Source organism: Podarcis tiliguerta, assembly GCF_965153285.1.
Source record: "Podarcis tiliguerta genome assembly, chromosome: 6".
Lineage (NCBI taxonomy): Eukaryota > Metazoa > Chordata > Lepidosauria > Squamata > Lacertidae > Podarcis > Podarcis tiliguerta.
This window is the reverse complement of record NC_139539.1, coordinates 41081947-41101493: the sequence shown is the minus strand read 5'-3', so window position 1 is coordinate 41101493 and position 19547 is coordinate 41081947. Positions and strand designations below refer to the sequence as shown.

The following is a 19547-nucleotide window of genomic DNA, read 5'->3' as shown; positions in this document are numbered from 1 at the left end:
CTCCCACTCCAACCAACCACCCAACCACCCAACGAACTCCCCAACGAACACACCCCTTTGCCCCTCCCAGAGCTGGTTTTATAGTCCCTCTGACTCCACCCCCCTGGGTTCTGATAGGGTAACCTGTTTAACTATTTCACCTCCAGCACTCTCATATGGTAACGTCACACCCCCATCCTGTCAATGTCACTGAAGAGCAGAGGAAGGGACAGTGGTGAGCAGGGCCGTCTTAAGCATATCCAGCACCATGGTGCAAAGATCCCTCCGGCGCCCCCCCCCCCCACGGCAACTCCAAAACAAGGGAGAGGGCGGTGGGAAATGTCCTCTGCCTTGCCTACTGCCCCGATCCCCGCCTTGGCGATCAAGCAGGAAAACGTGCTGGCGGACATGTTCTCTGGCATCAGGGGCGCCTGAGAAGGCAGCCCAGGAAGGCTGCCCACCAGGAAGCAGGAGGAGGACAATGACCCCGTCTTTAGCAGATGCAGAGGCTTGAGAGGGAAGCTCCCATCCTAAGCCTCTGTGGGGATCGCTCTCCTCCTGCGGAGGCTTGGGAAGGAAGCTGCACACCTGCCAGCCATATACATTGGTATCTCGGGTTACATACGCTTCAGGTTACATACCATTCAGGTTACAGACTCCACTAACCCAGAAATAGTACCTCGGGTTAAGAACTTTGCTTCAGGATGAGAACAGAAATCGTGCTCTGGCGGCGCAGCGGCAGCGGGAGGCCCCATTAGCTAAAGTGGTGCTTCGGGTTAAGAACAGTTTCAGGTTAAGAACGGACCTCCAGAACGAATTAAGTACTTAACCCGAGGTACCACTGTAGTTGGCTGGGCGCATCTGGCAGGCGTGCAGGGAGAGGGGAGGCTGCCGGCAAAGCCACACAGCCCCCCCACTTGCTAGGGCGCCCCTGAGAGGCCGGCACCCTGGCGCAACAAACCACTAAGACCAATAGGAAAGATGGCTCTGGTGGTGAGGCTGCCAAACAAGGGAGGCAGGCGGGGTTCCACACTGTCGCCAGCTGCATCACAAGTAAGGCCTGTGAACCAGCTGAGTCAACAGCATCAGTCAGTTCACACCTGAAAGCCTTGTACTGTTCTTGTGTTGTTTGTTTGATAAACGGTGATGGTCTAGCACTTGGAAGGGAGGAAAACCCTTCACCAAACACCACCACCACCAGAACAGGAGAAGAACGGGCGAAACACGGGAGTGCATTGGACTGGGATAGATGTTTCTGGTTCATGTGTGAGCAAATGATGCTGTCGATACCAGAAAAAAGGGTTAGTGTGGAAAATTACCAAGATTGCAATCCTATGGATATTTCCTAGGGAGGTCACCTCTGCTGAACTCTGTAAGACGTATTTCTCAACAAGCCTGACTGAGAGGATTACATTTGCAGTCTTCACTTGTATCCTCATCCAAAGCTTAAGGGTAAGCAGATCGTCAGGAAAATGAAAAAGCAGGATTTTTGAGCCCCACAATATTAATCTCAGAGCAAAAGATTGGAGTGTGTATGGGGCGTATGGGGCAAAGGAATAGTTCCATCAATATCTAACCCTTGATCATCATGAGAGGAATTTGTACTTTGATCTGGGTCACAGTCAAGATACATTCTGGGGTGGTAGGGTAGGGATGGTCTTTGAGGATCACTGATATTATTATTATTATTATTATTATACCCCACCAATCTGGGAGCCCATTGGGCGGCTCCCAACAGAGGACTAAAAACAGAATAAAACTTCAAATATTAAAAACTTCCCTAAACAGGGCTGCCTTCAGATGTCTTCTAAAAGTCAGATAGTTTTTAATTTCCTTGACATCTGATGGGGGGGCATTCTACAGGGCGGGCGCAGCTACCGAGAAGGCCCTCTGTCTGGTTCCCTGCAACCTCACTTCTCCCAGTGAGGGAATCATCATAAGGTCCTGGACCTCGGTGTCTGGGCTAAATGATGGGGGTTGGTTGCCGTTCCTGATCCAATCCAGTATGGAAGAGTGTAAACGGCATATGGACATTGTGAAGGTTATTCTGACTAATGGCTTAAATATCACATTTCGACAATTTGTAATGAATGACTGGAGTTGCTCTAAGAATGTTAAGGGCACTGGAAAATGAATAATGAAGAAGTCATCTTAGATTTTTTATCAGTGTAACAACTATCATCATCCTCTGTTCAATTCCTGGCCAAGTAGGGCTGGAAGAGACCCTTGCCCCAAACCCTGGACAGCTGCAGCCAATCAGTGTAGGTAATACTGAGCTAAATGGACCAATGGCGTGATTCGACATAAGGCAGCCTCCTACAATCCTAACAACAACAAAACCAATTTATTTATACCTGGTTGTCTGCAGTTAACATCCCTAGTGTCAGTTTACAGCAAGGAAAAATCAAAACTCTACAATATAATAATGAAATACAAAATAATAACAAAACAAAATACAAAACAAATATATTGTGTTTCAAGCATTGTACTTAGGGAAGCTGGGTTTCAGTTCTCCATTCATCCCTAAAGCTCAGTGGGTTAGTCACCCTCTTTCAGTCCAAACTACTCCTCAGGATTGTTATGATGATAAAATGGTGTTTGGGGAGAGGGAGAAGTGTGAATTTGCCCTGGGCTCCTTGGGTTAGGCAAAGAATAGAAATGAAATCAACAACAACAACAACAAAATACTTCTGCCAAGACACAGTCTTTACCTCTGGCTTGTCAGCTTGAGATTATGTCCCAGAAATGGATTAATTAAAATGAAAATGTCAAAGCACACAGAGAAAATGAGCCCCTGTGTGCTTGTAACTAAGTGGCCATTTATTGTGCTGATCTCACGCCATGCCAGCTGAGGTTGCTGTCACTGATACAACTAATAAATGGGCTGGCTGTGATGAGCGCATGGTAATGCACATCCATAATAATTGTCCCAGCCTCTTTCTTTCTTTGATGTAGAGCTGAGAGGAACACAGCTTTTATACACACAAACACACACACACACACCCTCTACATCCTGAACACATACATGTTCATGTAATTCTGAGTGCACATTATCTCAACTTGGTGAGGAAAAATTATCTGAATGATCTTTGCTTCCAGTACATGTGTTAAGGGCTGGGATAGCAGCAAAATTCATTTAGTCCTTTTGCTGGCTTTTCGGATTCTGTTTCATATGGCGATTTGTTTCAGCTTCCAAAACCTGAAAGGAAAAAAAGGAATGTAGCAGTTTAGTACAAGCAATACCAAAACTATCCCACACACTCCTACGCAAACACCACGGCAAAGTCTCCACGCAGTCATTCACCAGGTGAAGCTTTTTCCTATCATTGCTCCTGCACACTTGGAAGACTTTACCTACTGCATTTCTGGATGTCAGGCAGCTCTCAGAAGCACAGGAGCCCTGCCAGATAAAAAGCCGACAGCCCTGCTAACAACATCCTGGCTTAGAACAGGGGCCAAATGCAGCCTTCCAGGGCTCTCTACCTGGCTGTCAGAACTGTTTCTAGACCCTTCCCAAGCCCATTCCTCACTGGTCCTGCTTCACAGCCTCCTAGACTTGTGTTTGCCTGGCTGGAATGTGTCCTTCAACTCCAATAATATCTCTTCCTACATTCACTGCTCCACCCAGTTTTGTTCCTGCCAACAGAGGCATGTGGCCTTAGAAAATTACCCAAAATGGGATATGGCCTCCGACTGTAAATGGCTACGCACTTACGATATACTTAGAAGTCATGCTCATTGCTGAAACTAATTTTATTTTGTGGTTTTATATTTTGTATTTTGATTTTGTTCTGTGAACCGCCCTGAGACCTCTGCGTATAGGGCGGTATATAAATTCAAAAAATAATAACAATTTCTGAGTGATCACAGACGTGCAAGAACATACGCAATCATTCTCCCGACGTTCCTTAGAGAGGCTGTGCTCGCAGCAGCAGAAATTCAACAAGTGCAGCTTTTTATTCATTTCATTTAAGTTATTTATATACCACTTAATTACCAAAGTTTTCTATACAAGGGAAAGCTATACCGGTTGGATTTCTGCCTGTCATGGGACTGTTATAAGCACACAGGTTCCACAAGGGGGAGAAGGTAGGAAACTCCCCGCTCACTGTGCTTGGGACCTTGGCTTTGGTGAATAGCAAATGTCACCTTGCCAACAAAGGTCCGTATAGTTAATGCTATGGTTTTCCCGGTAGTGATGTATGGAAGTGAGAGCTGGACCATAAAGAAGGCTGATCGCCGAAGAATTGATGCTTTTGAATTATGGTGCTGGAGGAGACTCTTGAGAGTCCCATGGACTGCAAGAAGATCAAACGTATCCATTCTTAAGGAAATTAGCCCTGAGTGCTCACTGGAAGGACAGATCGTGAAGCTGAGGCTCGAATACTTCGGCCACCTCATGAGAAGAGAAGACTCCCTGGAACAGACCTTGATGTTGGGAAAGATGGAGGGCACAAGGAGAAGGGGGCGACAGAGGACGAGATGGTTGGACAGTGTTCTCGAAGCTACCAGCATGAGTCTGACCAAACTGCGGGAGGCAGTGGAAGACAGAAGTGCCTGGCGTGCTCTGGTCCATGGGGTCACGAAGAGTCGGACATGACTAAACAACTAAACAACAACAACAAACGCAAGGCATTTACAGAATTTAACTCCTGGTACACAAATGCACAAAATACAGATTCCACTTTTAATATTACGTTGTACTGTATCTGAAAGTAAGTGGGCCATTGCTATGGAAGAGCAGGCCACCGCCAGCCAGCCTCTCAGGTGCCACAGCACTTCCTCCACTGCTTCTCAATCTACTTTCAGTTCCTCACACTTTTGTCATTTCAGTAGCATTAAGGACGTTGTGCACACTCCCATCTACTCTCCATCCAGTGCACTTCCAGGTTAGCCATATCTAGCCTGCATCTATCCTGTCCTTTTATGAAATACCATGCTTTAAATTGGGTGTCCCCCCGAAGACTGCTTCAATTCTAATTGAGAAAAAGAGGCACACCCACACCATCATTCCCATCACCATCGCATGACTTTCCCCAAAGAATCCTGTATATTAAGGATGCTGGGAGCTGTAGCTCTGTGAAGGGGGAAAAGAAGATTTCCCAGGATTCTTTGGGGGTAAGTGATGTGCTTTAAAGGTACAGGATAGATCTGCCCATGCCCTTCCACAGCCCCATGCCTTAGAAGCATAGGGCTATCCCATTTCCAGGGTCCAGTCGAGGGGTCACATTCCCTTCTGGGCAAAAGTGGGCACAGCAGTGAATGTAAATTTTGCTTTTGTACAGTATGTAGGTTTTTGCATGATGTTTCCTCCACTGAAATCATGCACCTTTGCAGCTAAGGAAATGTCACTCCCCAGTTCCTTTGCCTAAAGCAGGGGGCCGGTCCACTGTCCCTCAGACCATGTGGGGGCCAGACTATATTTTGAAAAGAAAAAAAAGAATGAATTCCTATGCCCCACAAATAACCCAGAGATGCATTTTAAATAAAAGCACACATTGTACTCATGTAAAAACACACTGATTCCCAGACCATCTGTGGGCCGGATTGAGAAGGCGATTGGGCCAGATCCGGCCCCCGGGCCTTAGTTTGCCTACCCATGACCTAGAGTTTCACATTTGTGCAACTCACAAGTCTTATGGAAAGAGGAACGGTGAACTATAGCCCATCTTAAGACTTGTGAAGCCTGGAATCATCAGCACTCTTCTTTTGTCACTGATGCTTGCAGATCTTCTAACCCACCCGCAGCTACATCTCATGGAAGCCTAAAAACGCTTTGCTAAATCGGCAATGAATTTTAAACTGCTAATGTAAAGGCAGTATATTATGCACGTCCAAAACGGAGTGATGCTGAGGTGTGATGCAAACACTGCAAAAGAAAACAAAATGGGGTAAGGCGATCGATATTATACATTTGCTGCAATGTAAGTAGCATATGCTGAAAGTCTGCTTGTCTGTAGTGCCTCTTCGGACGGTGCTAATTCTACTTTCAAGCAGATTGCCTGAATCTCTTGCCTTTAAGAGCCACACAATCTGCTGGTAAAACCTGCCCCCTAGTGGAAAGAACCAAACAATGCACTGAAGAGCGAACAAATACGTAAGAGTAAGTGACGATTAAGCCTGAACTCTGAAATGCAGAGTCTACAACAGTATTCTTTTCAGAGGGGTAGTTGCGCTAGTCCCTTCATTGTATTTGTACAGCGATCACTGCTGTTATCCCGTGCCATCCAAGGCTTCTGATAAGCACTCCTGTCATCTGAGAACAGAAAGCCAAAAATATGCTGTAATAATTAGGTGGGATTCACCTAACCAGCTCTGTCAGCAGAATCTTTGCACAATGATTTCTGTTCATGCAACAGGATTCCCGCCCCCTTCCCTCCCCATGCCCTAAAATCAACCTTGGGGGGTTGTGACTGAGAACCCCAAGAGCAGCATGTGGTGTATGGGGGTATGGGGGATATTTCCATCTGGCACGTTTCTCGCACAGATGGAACAATTGGAAGAGCGCAATTTGGAATTTGTCCCATTGTGTTTCTCAGATGCCTTATACCTAGAAAGTCTAAAGGTGGCTTATAAAAAAAATAAATACAGAATTTTAAACTCAAGTTGTTAACGGAGAAATCTGAGGGCTCCCTTGGACAAAAAACAAGGACATCAGCCAGGAATACCAGAGCAAAACAGTAGCCAGTAGGCTTGGTCTTTATTGAAGACTGTTGCGACAGGACTCCCACCTGCCACCAGGTGGAACAAGATGGAAGCCCCATACAAAAGAGAACCCAAACTTTTATTAGCTGCTAACCTAGCAGTTTGAAAGCACATCAAGTGCAAGTAGATAAATAGGTACCTGCTCCAGCGGGAAGGTAAACAGCATTTCCTTGCGCTGCTCTGGTTGATCAGAAGCGGCTTAGTCATGCTGGCCACATGACCTGGAAGCTGTCTGCGGACAAATGCCGGCTCCCTTGGCCTATAGAGCGAGATGAGCGCCGCAACCCCAGAGTTCGTCCGCGACTGGACCTAATGGTCAGGGGTACCTTTACCTTTTTAGTAACCCCCATGTTACACCCCCAAAACGACATCACTAATACATCATGGTTACACAATGAAAGGGGAGGTCTGGTGGCAGTAATCTGAGCATCCTGGACCCTGCCCCATTCCTCCCCTTGCCAAACACCCGTCAAGTGAAACAAAAGAGATCTTTACATTTCCCTGTTTCCCAGTCAAGTTAATCACACCCTTTTGTCTTCATCTGGGTGTCTTATTTCTGGAATGGCTTCCTGTCTGGCACTCAGGTATCAAGACGCCAGGGATTATCACTCAGGCAAGAGGGGCTGCTGAGTAGCTGAGCTCACATGTCTATATAAATTTCTGAAGTTTTCCCAGTGAGCCAGTACATAGATACAGTACATTTCTCAGCGAATTGTTACATTTGGTATTGTGCAGCAAAGGCCCTTTGAATAGATTGGAAGAAACTGTGATGAAGTGTTTTGTGGGGACAAATCACAAAAGTCACAAAAGTAATTGTGATGATTTTGGTAGTGGGGTGCATGTGCATGATATCTGCTGGAAGGGCAACCCCCCCCCAACCTATACATAAATTCCTGCAACAAAGTCAACACAGGAACAGTACAATATATTTTAAAAGCACCCCACTATACTGTAATATATCCACCCACCAGCTGGCCAATAATGCACAACAGAAAAAAGTAGTTTATGAAACACGGCAGATACCATTAAATGTCTGGGAGTAGAGAAAGGTCTTAATATGACCCCCAATGATAGGTTCAATGCCAAGCTGCCCTCACTGGGGAGAACATTACATAGACAGGAGGCCACCACTGAAAAGGCCCTCTTCCTCATTTTTGCCCACTCAGCATCTCTTGGAGGGACAGTAATGTATCCAGGAGAATCCCCAAGCTATGAACCTGTTCCTTCAGGAGAAATGCAGCAACAGCTTGTCTACTTTTGAGCATTGTTTGTTAACCTTCATTTCCCCCATTCAAATAAGAGTCGTTCACACCCACATGTATTTGAATCTGTACGTAAGTAGCAGCATTGGTCTGTCCCCTTCAAACCAGTGGATGTTCTTTTTTGCGTTTGTCACTGCCTTGTGTCTTCTAATCTGTTGATTCTATCATGCCAATTAAGTACCAACAGGGCATGAGCACAGAAAACTGCACACACACCATGCTTAAAAAATATATATATCCTTGGCCATGAAGTATGCAAAAACACAGGCAATTGTAAATTTGCTAGCACATTTTTTCTGGTTTTGTGCAAATCTGTGGGCTCTATATACCAGTATACCTATAGCTAAATTTCCAGTGCACCCTTACTAGCATGCTGGAATGGAAAAGAAATGAAAGCAATGGTAAATTCTCAGCACACACTTTTTAGGTTGACGTCCAATGTTATCTGGTGAAGAATTTTATTTTAATGTTGTTTACCTTTGCAGTTTTCTGCTCTTGTCCAAATGTGTAGGAACTTCTGTTCAAGAACTCCCCAGACATAGTTACAATCACAGCCAGAAAGTGATGACTTATGCATCCACACTAAAAACAATTCATCTGTAACCTGAAGTGGAGGGACTAGAGCGTGATTTCCCTCAATTTATCCATGCAAAATCCAGGTAAACCCAGATTTACAGGGAGGAAGCATAGAGATGGTTGTTTTTTGAGGGCAATGTCATGCGGACCAAGCAAATTGAATGGGAGAAGAAACACACATTAAACTTCAGTGTGGACAAGCCTGCCATCAGGGACTAGTTAACACCATACATAGAGGGTGGATGGATGATCTAGTTAGGATTCTTGCATTGCAGGGAGTTGGGCTCGATCATCCTCAGGCTCCCTTCTTATTCTATGAAATCTCTGTCTTGTGCCTGGAAGGTGCAGCTTTGACTGTGGTGCATAAGAAGCATGGCACTCAGAAGATCTGATTAACAATATGTACAGAGCTTTTGAAAACAAGGATAGGCGTTGGAAAACAAAAGCTAAGAGCTCAGTCCCTCTGCCTTCTGAGCCGAGGTATTTCAGTTGGCTGCTGCACTTTTGGAAATATTGAAGTGCCACGTTGCATTCATTTTATTGTTTTATTTATTTCTAAGTAGTCAGGTATAGAATTGCAGTGTTAAAGAATATCAGAGATTTGATACTTGCTTTGCTTGTTTAAACAGTCGCATGGGGGACTGAAGTTGGGGGAACACTTTGCTAGTACTGCATCTTGTTATTTGCAGAAGGTTCACCCCCGCATGCTCGCTTTTTAAAAGTACTGTATATAAATTGAAGCCCAGTTATTCCAATGCTTTTTCCTCTTTCCTTCATTACTCATGCAGAATCAGAGATTTTTTAAAAAAAGAGGCAGAAAGGAAATATCACTGCAGCAAGAAATTAACAAAAGGGGCGAGCAAGTACAGTAATCTGTACTACTATACACACGAAGAAAGGATGCACATACAGTACTCAAGCCACAAAGAGACAGGTTGCCAGGATAAACGAGAAGGACCATCTACAGTGTGGAAACAAAAGTTTGTAGAGCGCCCGGATAGCTCAGTCGGTAGAGCATCAGACTTTTAATCTGAGGGTCCAGGGTTCAAGTCCCTGTTCGGGCGAGTACGATTTTTAATAGAAAATGGCAAATAAAAATTCTATCAAACTGCAAAAAGGTGGTTTTAATAGCAAAAATTAAGTTACACGGTTCCTTTGCAATATGTCTCGGGGTTTTCTTTTTAATGCACGTTAGAAGAGTAGCTTCTCGCCATCATCTAGTCTCTAGCACAACACAGCGAAAAAGACTATTCAAGGGAAATCGGACTGCAGAAAGTAGTAAGAACACTAAAACAGAAAATTTAATGAAGCTTTTTTTAAAATAAAAAAAGCGGAATCCGCCCGAACAGGGACTTGAACCCTGGACCCTCAGATTAAAAGTCTGATGCTCTACCGACTGAGCTATCCGGGCTCCGTGCTGAGTTTCTCCACTACGGCGCTAGACAAAGCGAAGCTACTGGAGAGCGCGCAATGTGCTAATTACTCCCATTGCCCTGCGATAACCAATCAGAGCAACGGAGGTTGGTTATTTCCCCCGTAAAATAAATCCTGCCCCCATTTCCGCCTGCCAACCCCCGTTTCAGGAAACAACGTATCAGTTTTGCATTGACAAAGACACCCACAAACAGCTGCACACGGTATATTAATTTGCACAGCTGCTCAGGGTTATTCTATGCACACTGCTTGGCAGGGAGCAAAACAAATAAATAAGTCAGTATTTGCGCAGGCGCAGCCTAGGGACCTCGGTTTGCAGCATGCATGCAAGAACTGCTGCTGCAGCAGCTCCCCTAGTTTTGCTTTCCTAGCGGGTGAAGCTTCCCCTTCCCTTCCTTTGGAGCCCATAAAGAAAAAAAGGTTCCCCAGTTGGCAAAGAGACGCGCAGAAGGCCAACGTTCCACGCGAGCCTCCACTTCCGGATCTGGAGGGAAGCCGCCATGTGCGGGACAAAAGTGAACGAATCCCCCTTGCTCCCCAGTCCCGCTCCGTCAAACTGGGCAGGGTTAGAGACCCTCCTGAGTCGTTTGCAGTAACCAGCGGCTCGGGCCCCAAAGGTTATTTTGCTCACCGCATTCTGTCTCATTGTTTGTTGGTGGCAAGCTTGCAATGCGGACGGGGCAGCCTTGTGGCATCTCATACAACATGAACACATTTTCTTATGCCATTAATGAGCTGCTGTGGGCTGGAGCCCATTTCAAAAGCCAGCGACATATTTTACCCCCTTGATGCGCCTTTGCAGTGTTGTTCCCTTATGGGTTACACAAGTCCTTTGTAGGTTCTCCATCCGTAGGAGAAAGTAACAGAGGCCAACCAGAGAATATTGAGAAGCAAAGCATCTAGTAAGCCTGATCTTTATTAACGCTGTTGCAACAGGGTGCTCCCCTCACACACAGGAGAGAGGAGGAGGACCCAGAACAAATGTGTGCCTCCCTTTATATAGACATTTTGAAATTCCCTACCCTGGAGCTCAAGACCACCCCCAGATACATCATACCTACATCACAGAAAAGGCGGTTTACAACAGAAATCTGAGTGCTTTGTTTATCTCCTGTCTGCCAGATTATCTGATAATGCCTTATCTGATTGCCTTTCATGGTAGTCTGGCCATTCCTTTGAGATGGTAATCACTTAATTCCTGAGACAAGGGGAAGGTTCCCTCACATTTTCCCTCCTTGCAGAGAAACATTTCGTCAGTCAAAATGGTTTCAGGACTGTATTCCTGTGCTCCTCGAGACATGTGGTTTATATATTTATGTACGTGTTTGCTTGGTACATTTATGAACATTTATGAACATTTATTATATATCTAAGTCCTTAAAATTCTTATAATAGCAGCTTGGGCCTGGGTCTTAGCTGGATCTGGGGTGCACCACTTTATATATATATATATATACACACACACACTCACACTCTGGCTGTTGGCATCAGACACAGCATCAAATTGCTTTTGTAGCTTCGGGAACAAAATCACTGCTCCCCCACATTCCCAAACTCACAGGGAATGCATGAGAAGAATTCTATCTTCTCAAAGTTCATGTCTGCTACTTCAACGCGGCATTGGAGGAAACTGCTCCCTCCCCCATAGCTGATGTTCCATATACAGCTATTGTCCTGGCAAAGCTTGCTGCTGTGTGAATCCAGCTTCATAAGCATCGGGGTATGTCCTCCCTTCTGCAGCACATAAATCAAGGCTACTTTCTCAGCAAAGACCTGCCGCGTCAGGCATTCCCTCTATGTAACTCAGGGACTTGAGATTCGTTCCTGTTCATTCTGTCCCAGAGATTAAACGGAGTCAGGAACACTCAGAAGCAGTCATAAATCAAAGCTTCTCTGTGCGAGCTGCTTTGGCAGCTGCACAAACAGCCCAGCTTGCCTACTTTAGCTTTTAGACACAGGTTTTACTCACTGTTTGTCTCCTCGCAGCTTTTCTCCCTTCTCTCTCTGAAGAGGCTTGCCTCACGCTGCCAGTTCAAGAGACCCCCAACAGGAACAAAAACAGCCCCCAGTCCTTCTTCTGCTGACACTGGTTCTGTGGCCTCGATCCCTGGGCCCATAACCGTTGTATCTGGGGGGTGGTCTTGGGCTACACCCCTTCTGTGATGTATGTATGATGTTTCTGGGGGGTGTTCTTGGACTCCAGGGTGGGAAATTTAAAATGTCTATATAAGAGCTTGCACCCATGGTTCAGGGTTCTCCTCCTCTCTCCTGCATGTGGGGGAGCACCCTGTTGCAACAGCTTTCATAAAGATCAGGTTTACTAGCTGCATTGCTTCTCAATATTCTCTGGTTGGTCTCTGTTATTTTCTCCTACCAATAGAGAACCTAAATGGGCTCTTGGGTACCCCATAAGGGAAAAGAAGCAGTTTTTTTTACTTACACCAATTCGAAGTTACAAAACTTTTCAAATAAAAATAAAAATTAACAAGTGCCTAATTTTGAGGCTCCCTTTGAGATTGAGGCTGCAGGTGAAGAGAGCCTCCTGACACCCCACTCTGGCTGGCCCTAATTGCAGGTTAGGGGGCGATGCTAAAAGATAATTTACTTAAATAATTTACCCTTCAATGTAATCCGCTGTTAACATTGCAAACTGTTAACTTAATCTCACACAATTATAGAGGGCCCATGTACATAAACGCTCCCCGTTCAAATGAACCCCAAAAGCTAGGTGTTGCTTATCTAGACTAACTGTTAAAGGAATTCAACAGCGCCACCGTGTCTAGGAAACAGGTTCAGCTATGCAAAACCAGCAATACTCCAATTCAAAAGGGAAACATTCAATTCCTTTTTGAAATAACCTGAAAAATAATAATAATGCAACAATGATAAAGTCTACACACAAAGTTTATTTCACTCATGTCACAGTGTGGGAAAAGGTGGGAAGGGAAGGTTACAAGAAGTGGTGATCTGTCAGATGTCATGCTAATCTCTTCACTGTAAAGAGAAACAATGGTAGAACAATGTAAGACTATTGTTCCTGTTATCTTTTTGAGAAGGAACACCTGGGATGTACTGATAAACTCATGACCTGTAAAAACCTTACACGTGGTGCCTCCCCTTCAGTGACACTGGCCTGACATTTTCTAGGTGCACACCTATAGACCACCCAAATCAACGGGTATAAATGGAACCTTTTTGTTGTTGTTGTTCAGGTTCTCTCTTTCCTGCGAGTTGTGAGTGGGGACCCTGTTGCAGCAGTATTTCTAATAAATACCTGGCTTAGAAGCCGCCTTACTCAGAATTACTCAGCATCTCCCGCTTCTTTCCAACCGACAGAGGAGCCTCCCGGGAACTCTGGACGCTGGTTGGACTTCCCAGCCAGCTTTTCCCGGGTGAATTTTTAAAACAAAGTCAGGTGGGGCTGAGACTACACCGGATTGCCAGTCCAAAGTCTCCCCTGCAGAAGAAGCAAGTCTAACTGAAATCGCCTCCTCCCAGACTAAGCGCGGAGCATATTTCCGTGCGGAAGCCTCGTGCTCCACTGGTTTACATACAGCCAATATCGCGCTTTTAAAGATTCAGAGGCTGAACCCAATTTTCCCACTTGGGAGTAAGATCCGAATTGGGCGCGGGGGAAACACCCCAACCAGGGGACACCTGCTTCGGCCGCGTGTGAACGAGAGGCAGCTGCTGCCAATCACCTGCAGCAATTACACCCCGCGCGTGGGCAGCCCGCCTCGTGCGGCGAAGCAAGCTCCGTAGAAACCTCCTCTTGCTGGTGAGCATCTCTCTCCTCCTTATCTCTGTGGCTTCCACTCTACCCGCCCGCCATTCCGCTCTAGCCTTTGTTTCCCATTAACCTCTATGGTGTAGTGCGTGACTTGGCGGGAGACTTTCTGTTAGCTGATCCCGCGTGTCGCTGGTCCCGCCATAGGCACGTGGGCGCTGGCCTATCCCTGCGGCCTGGGCGGAAGTGCGCGGGTATCCATGTTGAGAGGCTGGGCGGAAACCGAGGCCTGCTGCCTTCCCGCCCTCGCTAAGATGGAGGCGACGAGCCGCTGGGGGTTTTAAGCGCCCCGTCCTCCCCACCCCGCCCCATCCCCCGTAACTAGCCGGGAGCTGCTGGGCGTCGTGGAGCGGCCTTAGGGTGAGTCCCGGAGGAGGCGCTGAGGGGCCCGAGATCTTCGCGGCTTCTCCGTAGGAGGGCGAAAGGTGGCCGGATGCCGAACATCTCGGGGGGGGGGGGCTCCAAGTTCCCCCTCAGCGAAAGGAACTTTTAGGGAAAAGGCGGATCGATGGCGGGGCTGAGGCGGGGAAGCTCAGGAGGGGGAAAACCGCGGGGAGGGGAGTGGAGGGGACGGGGGTTGCCGACTTTTTGGACCGGCCGCTTCGAGAGCCCCCTTGACCTGGGATGTACAGAAAAGCCCTTGCGGTAAAAAGCGCCGTCCGTCGACTTGCGCCCACGATGGGGTGTTTTTACACGCTAATGTAGGGAACGGTTGCTAGCGGAGGTGGTGGGAGGGAAGCAAGGGCAGGCAGGCTGCTCCTCTCGCTCTTCTTCCCTGCTCAGTTGGCAACTGTGGCTCCTGGAGTCTTTGCGGGCCCAAATGTTAGTATTGGGAGGTTGGAGGTGACGGGTTGCGAGGGGGGCCGTGAAGAAGCTGCCCCAAGCATTTATGAGACGCTCTGTTTTCCTTGTCGTGGAAAAGTCTTATTCTTTGGCGATCACCCCTAGCCGAGTAATCTTCCATAGTCTCCAGTTCCAGGCTGTGGGAGAAGGCACCGCTTGCTAGGCTTTGGAGTGGGGAGGTCCCTGCTGTGTCAATAGCACCTGGGTATTTTGCGACTTTTGACTGCCTTTTTCTTAGTGTAAGGAGGGGAGAACACAGCGGAGGGTTATCATTATTACAGCATTCAATAGTCTGAAAAGCAAAATTAAAGCAGGTATATATATTTTTAAAGGACTGGCATTTGCACACATGCTTAGCTCTCGTTTTGACGTTTCTCATAATTAAACTCGCCAAGTTCAGGCACGTTGCCCTTTTTTTTTTTTTTTAAGGAAGGGTATCTTTCCTCTGACTTGCATGCACTTGTGCTTTGTGTAAGCACCCCATCACTAAGGGCTTTGCCTAAAGTAGCTTTCTTTGCTCCCCTCCAAGGCAACTTTTGAAATTACTTTTTTGAGTTTGTTTATAACTAATCAGGAGCTGGCTCTGACCTCGTGGAAAAATGGCTGGAGAACGTGTTAAATATTTTAGAGGGAAAGTTTAAAAATAAGGGAGTGCGCAGGTCCTTACATCATTCAGTGCGCCCGTCATTTTTACGTAAGACGCTGAAATGAAAGTTGCTGAATGACAGCCGGCATTTGCTGCTTAGTTGTCCTGCCTAGCCATTTTAAGTAAAGCTTGGAAACAAGGAAGTGATTTTTAAGAGATTAGTAATGCATTGGAAAGTGAACAATTAGCAGTGTATGCTCATCATCGTACGGCAATCTCAATTCTAGGAGTGTCTGTCTTTATATAACCGAAACGGCACCTTCCATACACAAGCTGGCGATATTACCAGGCTTGAGGGAATGCCCAAGGTTCCCAGAAATAAAAAAAAAAACAAAACAAAAAAAAAACATTTAGGAAAACAAGGACCCTAAGGTTTGGGGAACTCAATAGCCCAGTGAGTTCTTGCCATCCTCCATTGCAACAGAATACTAACTGACTGTTGGGAATGGGTGGAAGGCGAATAGAAAGTAGTATCCTGAACAGGAGCATTCTCACTGCATCACTTGTTTGATTATTTTAAGTCCCCAAACAATTCACGGGGGACTGATCATTTTCTGTGATCTCAGAATTCTGGATGACTGTTAGAGGGTGTGGGATGGTATTTCTTCATGTTTTTCTGTGTCATCTTAAAGGGCATAAATGAATGCTTGTAGAATCAGAATTGTAGAATTAGAAGATATCCCCAGGGTCATCTCGTCCAACCCTAACCCCCTGCAATGCTTGATAGTACCAGCTTGCAACAATGTGTTTTTGCCCCCTCTCCCTAATATTGTTATAGCTGCTAATCTCATATGGCAATTTACAACCATTGGGCACAAAAATAAGTGAAAAGATCCTAGGGGATACTTACATGACCAAAACTAAGACCACCTTATTACTCTTTTTTCAGTTGGTGACAACTTAAAAAACCTACAGGTACACTTACCAGTCAAGTATAAATAAAGCTATTATGAATGAAAAGCCTGCAACTCATTTATAAGACCTTAATGGGGTATTTATCTTCCCTCTGAAATAGCTTCTTCAAAGTGAAGTTCCAAGCAATCTTTACTCTTCTGACCCTTTGAACCCAAAGAAAACCAAGTCCCCTAGGACATGCTCAGGCAAGTCCTAAAACAGTGAATGTGTTCAGATGAGTCACTTGAACAGCGGAGTCATTCAACTTGTACGTACTGGAAATTCTACTTGTTATGAGAAAAAAACTGCTTCTTTTCCCTTATGGGGTACCCAAGAGCCCATGTAGAGTCCTTTTGTAGGTTCTCTATCGGTAGGAGAAAATACCAGAGGCCAACCAGAGAATATTGAGAAGCAAAGCAGCTAGTAAGCCTGATCTTTATTAAAGCTGTTGCAACAGTGTGCTCCCCTCCCCCCACACAGGAGGGGGGGAGGGACCCAGAACAAAGGTGCGTCCGCCCTTATATAGTCATACCTCAGGTTACAGATGCTTCAGGTTGCGTGTTTTCAGGTTGCGCACTGCACTGCACCAAACCCGGAAGTACCGGAATAGGTTACTTCCGGGTTTCGGCGCTTGCACTTTGCGCATGCACAGAAGTGCCAAATAACAACCCGTGCATGCGCAGATGTGCTGCGGGTTGCGAACATACCTCCCGCACGGATCACATTCGCAACCCGAGCGTCCACTGTATAGACTTTGAAATTGCCCACGCTCAAACTCCAGACCACCCACAGAAACATCATACATACATCATAGAAGCTGTGTAGCCCAGGACCACCTCCCCCAATACATCATGCATACATCACAGGGGGCGGTCTAAAACAGAATCCTGAGTGTGTTGTTTATCTCCTGTCTGCCATTTACCTGATTGCATTATCTGGGTTTTGGCCACTCTTCTGTTGTTATAACTACTTAATTCCTGAACCCAGGACAAATGCTCACCATATTCACACATTAAATGTGCCCTTAAGGCAGGATTTGTGAGCACAGAGACACTTGGGAGATTTCCCCCATTTCCTTTGACCTTGCAGAGAAATATTTGAGGTCGTTTTGGGAGAGAGAAAATGGTTTTCTGTGGGTTTCAGACATGTGGTTTACATATTTGTATGTGTTTGCTTGGAACATTTGTGAACATCTATTTTATTGGGAAGTACATCCATGTGTCTAGTGTTTTATGGTTTTAAATAAATTGTGGCCAACATGTTCTGTTAAGCTAAATATATTTTTTAGCTGTTTTAAAACTATTTTCTGAATTCTTAAACTTCAAGTGCTGTTGTGAGCTCTAAGAGAAAGTCATAGTTATACATAGATGTCATACTTTTTGCCAGCCATCATTTACAAGGTTATGCAAAGATCCAAACCTGGTTTAGCCTACTGTTAGTATTCTTTACTGAGCACCATGGAAAATCCAGCTGGAGGGATTTACTTATTCCGTCAGAGGTTAAGAAACATGACATGAACTGCCATTACTCCTAGCCTGTTATTTTAAACCCCACCACTAGGACATGCAGGTCTGTACATGTTTTATAGTTATTTTGAAAACTGCCACATTAGAGAACAAGGCTGTCAATTCAGTGCATGAAAAACGTCTTCCCTTAACTTCATTCTGAAATATTGGAATTTGGATGTAATCCTTTTTCTATTTAATGAATTAATGCATACATACTAAGTTTGTGTCTATACATAGGTTGCATAGGTTTTTAATCAGTTCGACTTTTCAGTCTGATTTGTTTAAATCTGATAATACACAAGCCATAGATCTACTGAGATCTCATGCTTATCATTTAGTAGCCATCTCATTTAGCCTCTAGATATCACAGTCTCTCCACAAGTTGCAATATCCATACCAAACCCAACATTTGCAATAAAGCTCATGTCCATGCATGCTTCAGTATGATTTACTTCAGAATAAATACCATAGGAGAGAGCTGTGATACTGCCATTTTAACTGGCTGTTTATTGTAAATGGTGCCACAATAAATAATTCTGGATTCTGATTTAGGGATTTTTGCTATCTCATGCTTTCTTTGCTGGAACTGAGTGAAAATAAAGCTTGCTGATTTGAAAGCTCTGCATAAAGCATACTGCATTTTTCATAAACACTTGTGGAACTTTTCAGTTTATAGGATAAACTGTATTTATATCATTAGCTTTAAGCACTAGTACATTCAGTTCCTTGCCCCAGCCCTGCTTGCTGACTAAGTTAACCATGATTGGGTACTAGTTTAATGACTCAGCTGTTAGTGTTCAAGTGACTCATCCTAACACAGCCACTGTTTTAGGGATTTGCCTCAACATGCCAGAGGGGACTTGGTTATATTAGGGCTCAAAGGGTCAGAAGAGTAAAGACTGCTTGGGACTGCACTTCGAAGAAGTTGTTTCAGACACTAGTCTCTAGAAGAAGAGGAAAGATATCTAGTTAAGGTGCAATAAATGAGGAGTTGCAGGCTTTTCCTTCATAATTGCCTAATTTATGTTAGACTAGTAGGTGTTGGATTTTTAAAAGTTGTTAACCAAACTTTAAAAATGGTAATAGGGTGGTCTTAATATTAGACATGTAAGTACTCCTAGGATCCTATTATTTAATTTTATGCCAAATGGTTTTCTAAGACTTCTGAATAGTATCTGTTCTTGCATAGTTTTGTGTGTGCTTTCTTTCAGACTAATTGATAAATCTTATTTTGGATTTAGGCTTGTATTGAAAATAGACAGCTACTTCACTGCCAAAATGTCATCTTCCACCTCTACACAATATCTATCACCAGAGAGTGCCTGCAGAACATCACCTCAACAAGTCAAACAGGTAACCTATTATTATGAGTTTTTTGGGAGGAGGGGTTTGACTGAAGCCTGGGCCCCATTTTAATTCCTGGATCCAGCATGGATTCTATTGCTGGAATAGCCAGGCCAGCCTGCTAAAGGCCTGCTAAATATGGGTCCTAAGTGGAACAAAGGGAGTGGCTCCAGTCAGAGGGCAAATGGGTGGGCTACCCTCCCTCAGCTGTCTGTTAGAAAGACAAAAGGTCAGATTTGTATTATTTGAACCAGAAGGTCAGACTGGAAAGGCAGAGAGAGAGCGCCATGTTTCATTTGGCTTGAATCCAAAACTGCAGGTATGTAAGAAGCAATACCATTTTTGGCTGTTAATGCTGTGAACCCCTCCATCGTAGGCTCAGGTTGTATATAGTGGTATCTCGCAAGATGAATGCCTCGCAAGACAAAAAACCCGCAAGACGAAAGAGTTTTTTGAGTTGCTTCGCAAGACGAATTTCCCTATGGGCTTGCTTCGCAAGACGAAAACGTCTTGCGCCTTTTTCTTAAAACCGTCAATGCATTCCTATGGGAAACCGTGCTTTGCAAGAC

The 19547-nt window shown here is 45.2% G+C and overlaps 1 protein-coding gene across 2 annotated transcripts in view; it reads left to right on the top strand.

Annotated features, from left to right (window-relative positions):
• Positions 1–13760: 13760 nt before the first annotated feature.
• The window catches only part of MDM4 (MDM4 regulator of p53), a 29410-nt gene continuing 23623 nt past the window's right edge, over positions 13761–19547 (top strand). The window contains exons 1-2 of one of the 2 annotated variants that reach the window (XM_083445572.1): positions 13761–14103; positions 18876–18987. In XM_083445572.1, the coding sequence (XP_083301698.1) occupies positions 18913–18987 (75 nt within the window). In that variant the 5' untranslated portion in view covers positions 13761–14103; positions 18876–18912. The remainder of the gene's footprint in view (positions 14104–18875; positions 18988–19547) is intronic. The other variant, XM_083445573.1, reaches the window with a different exon arrangement.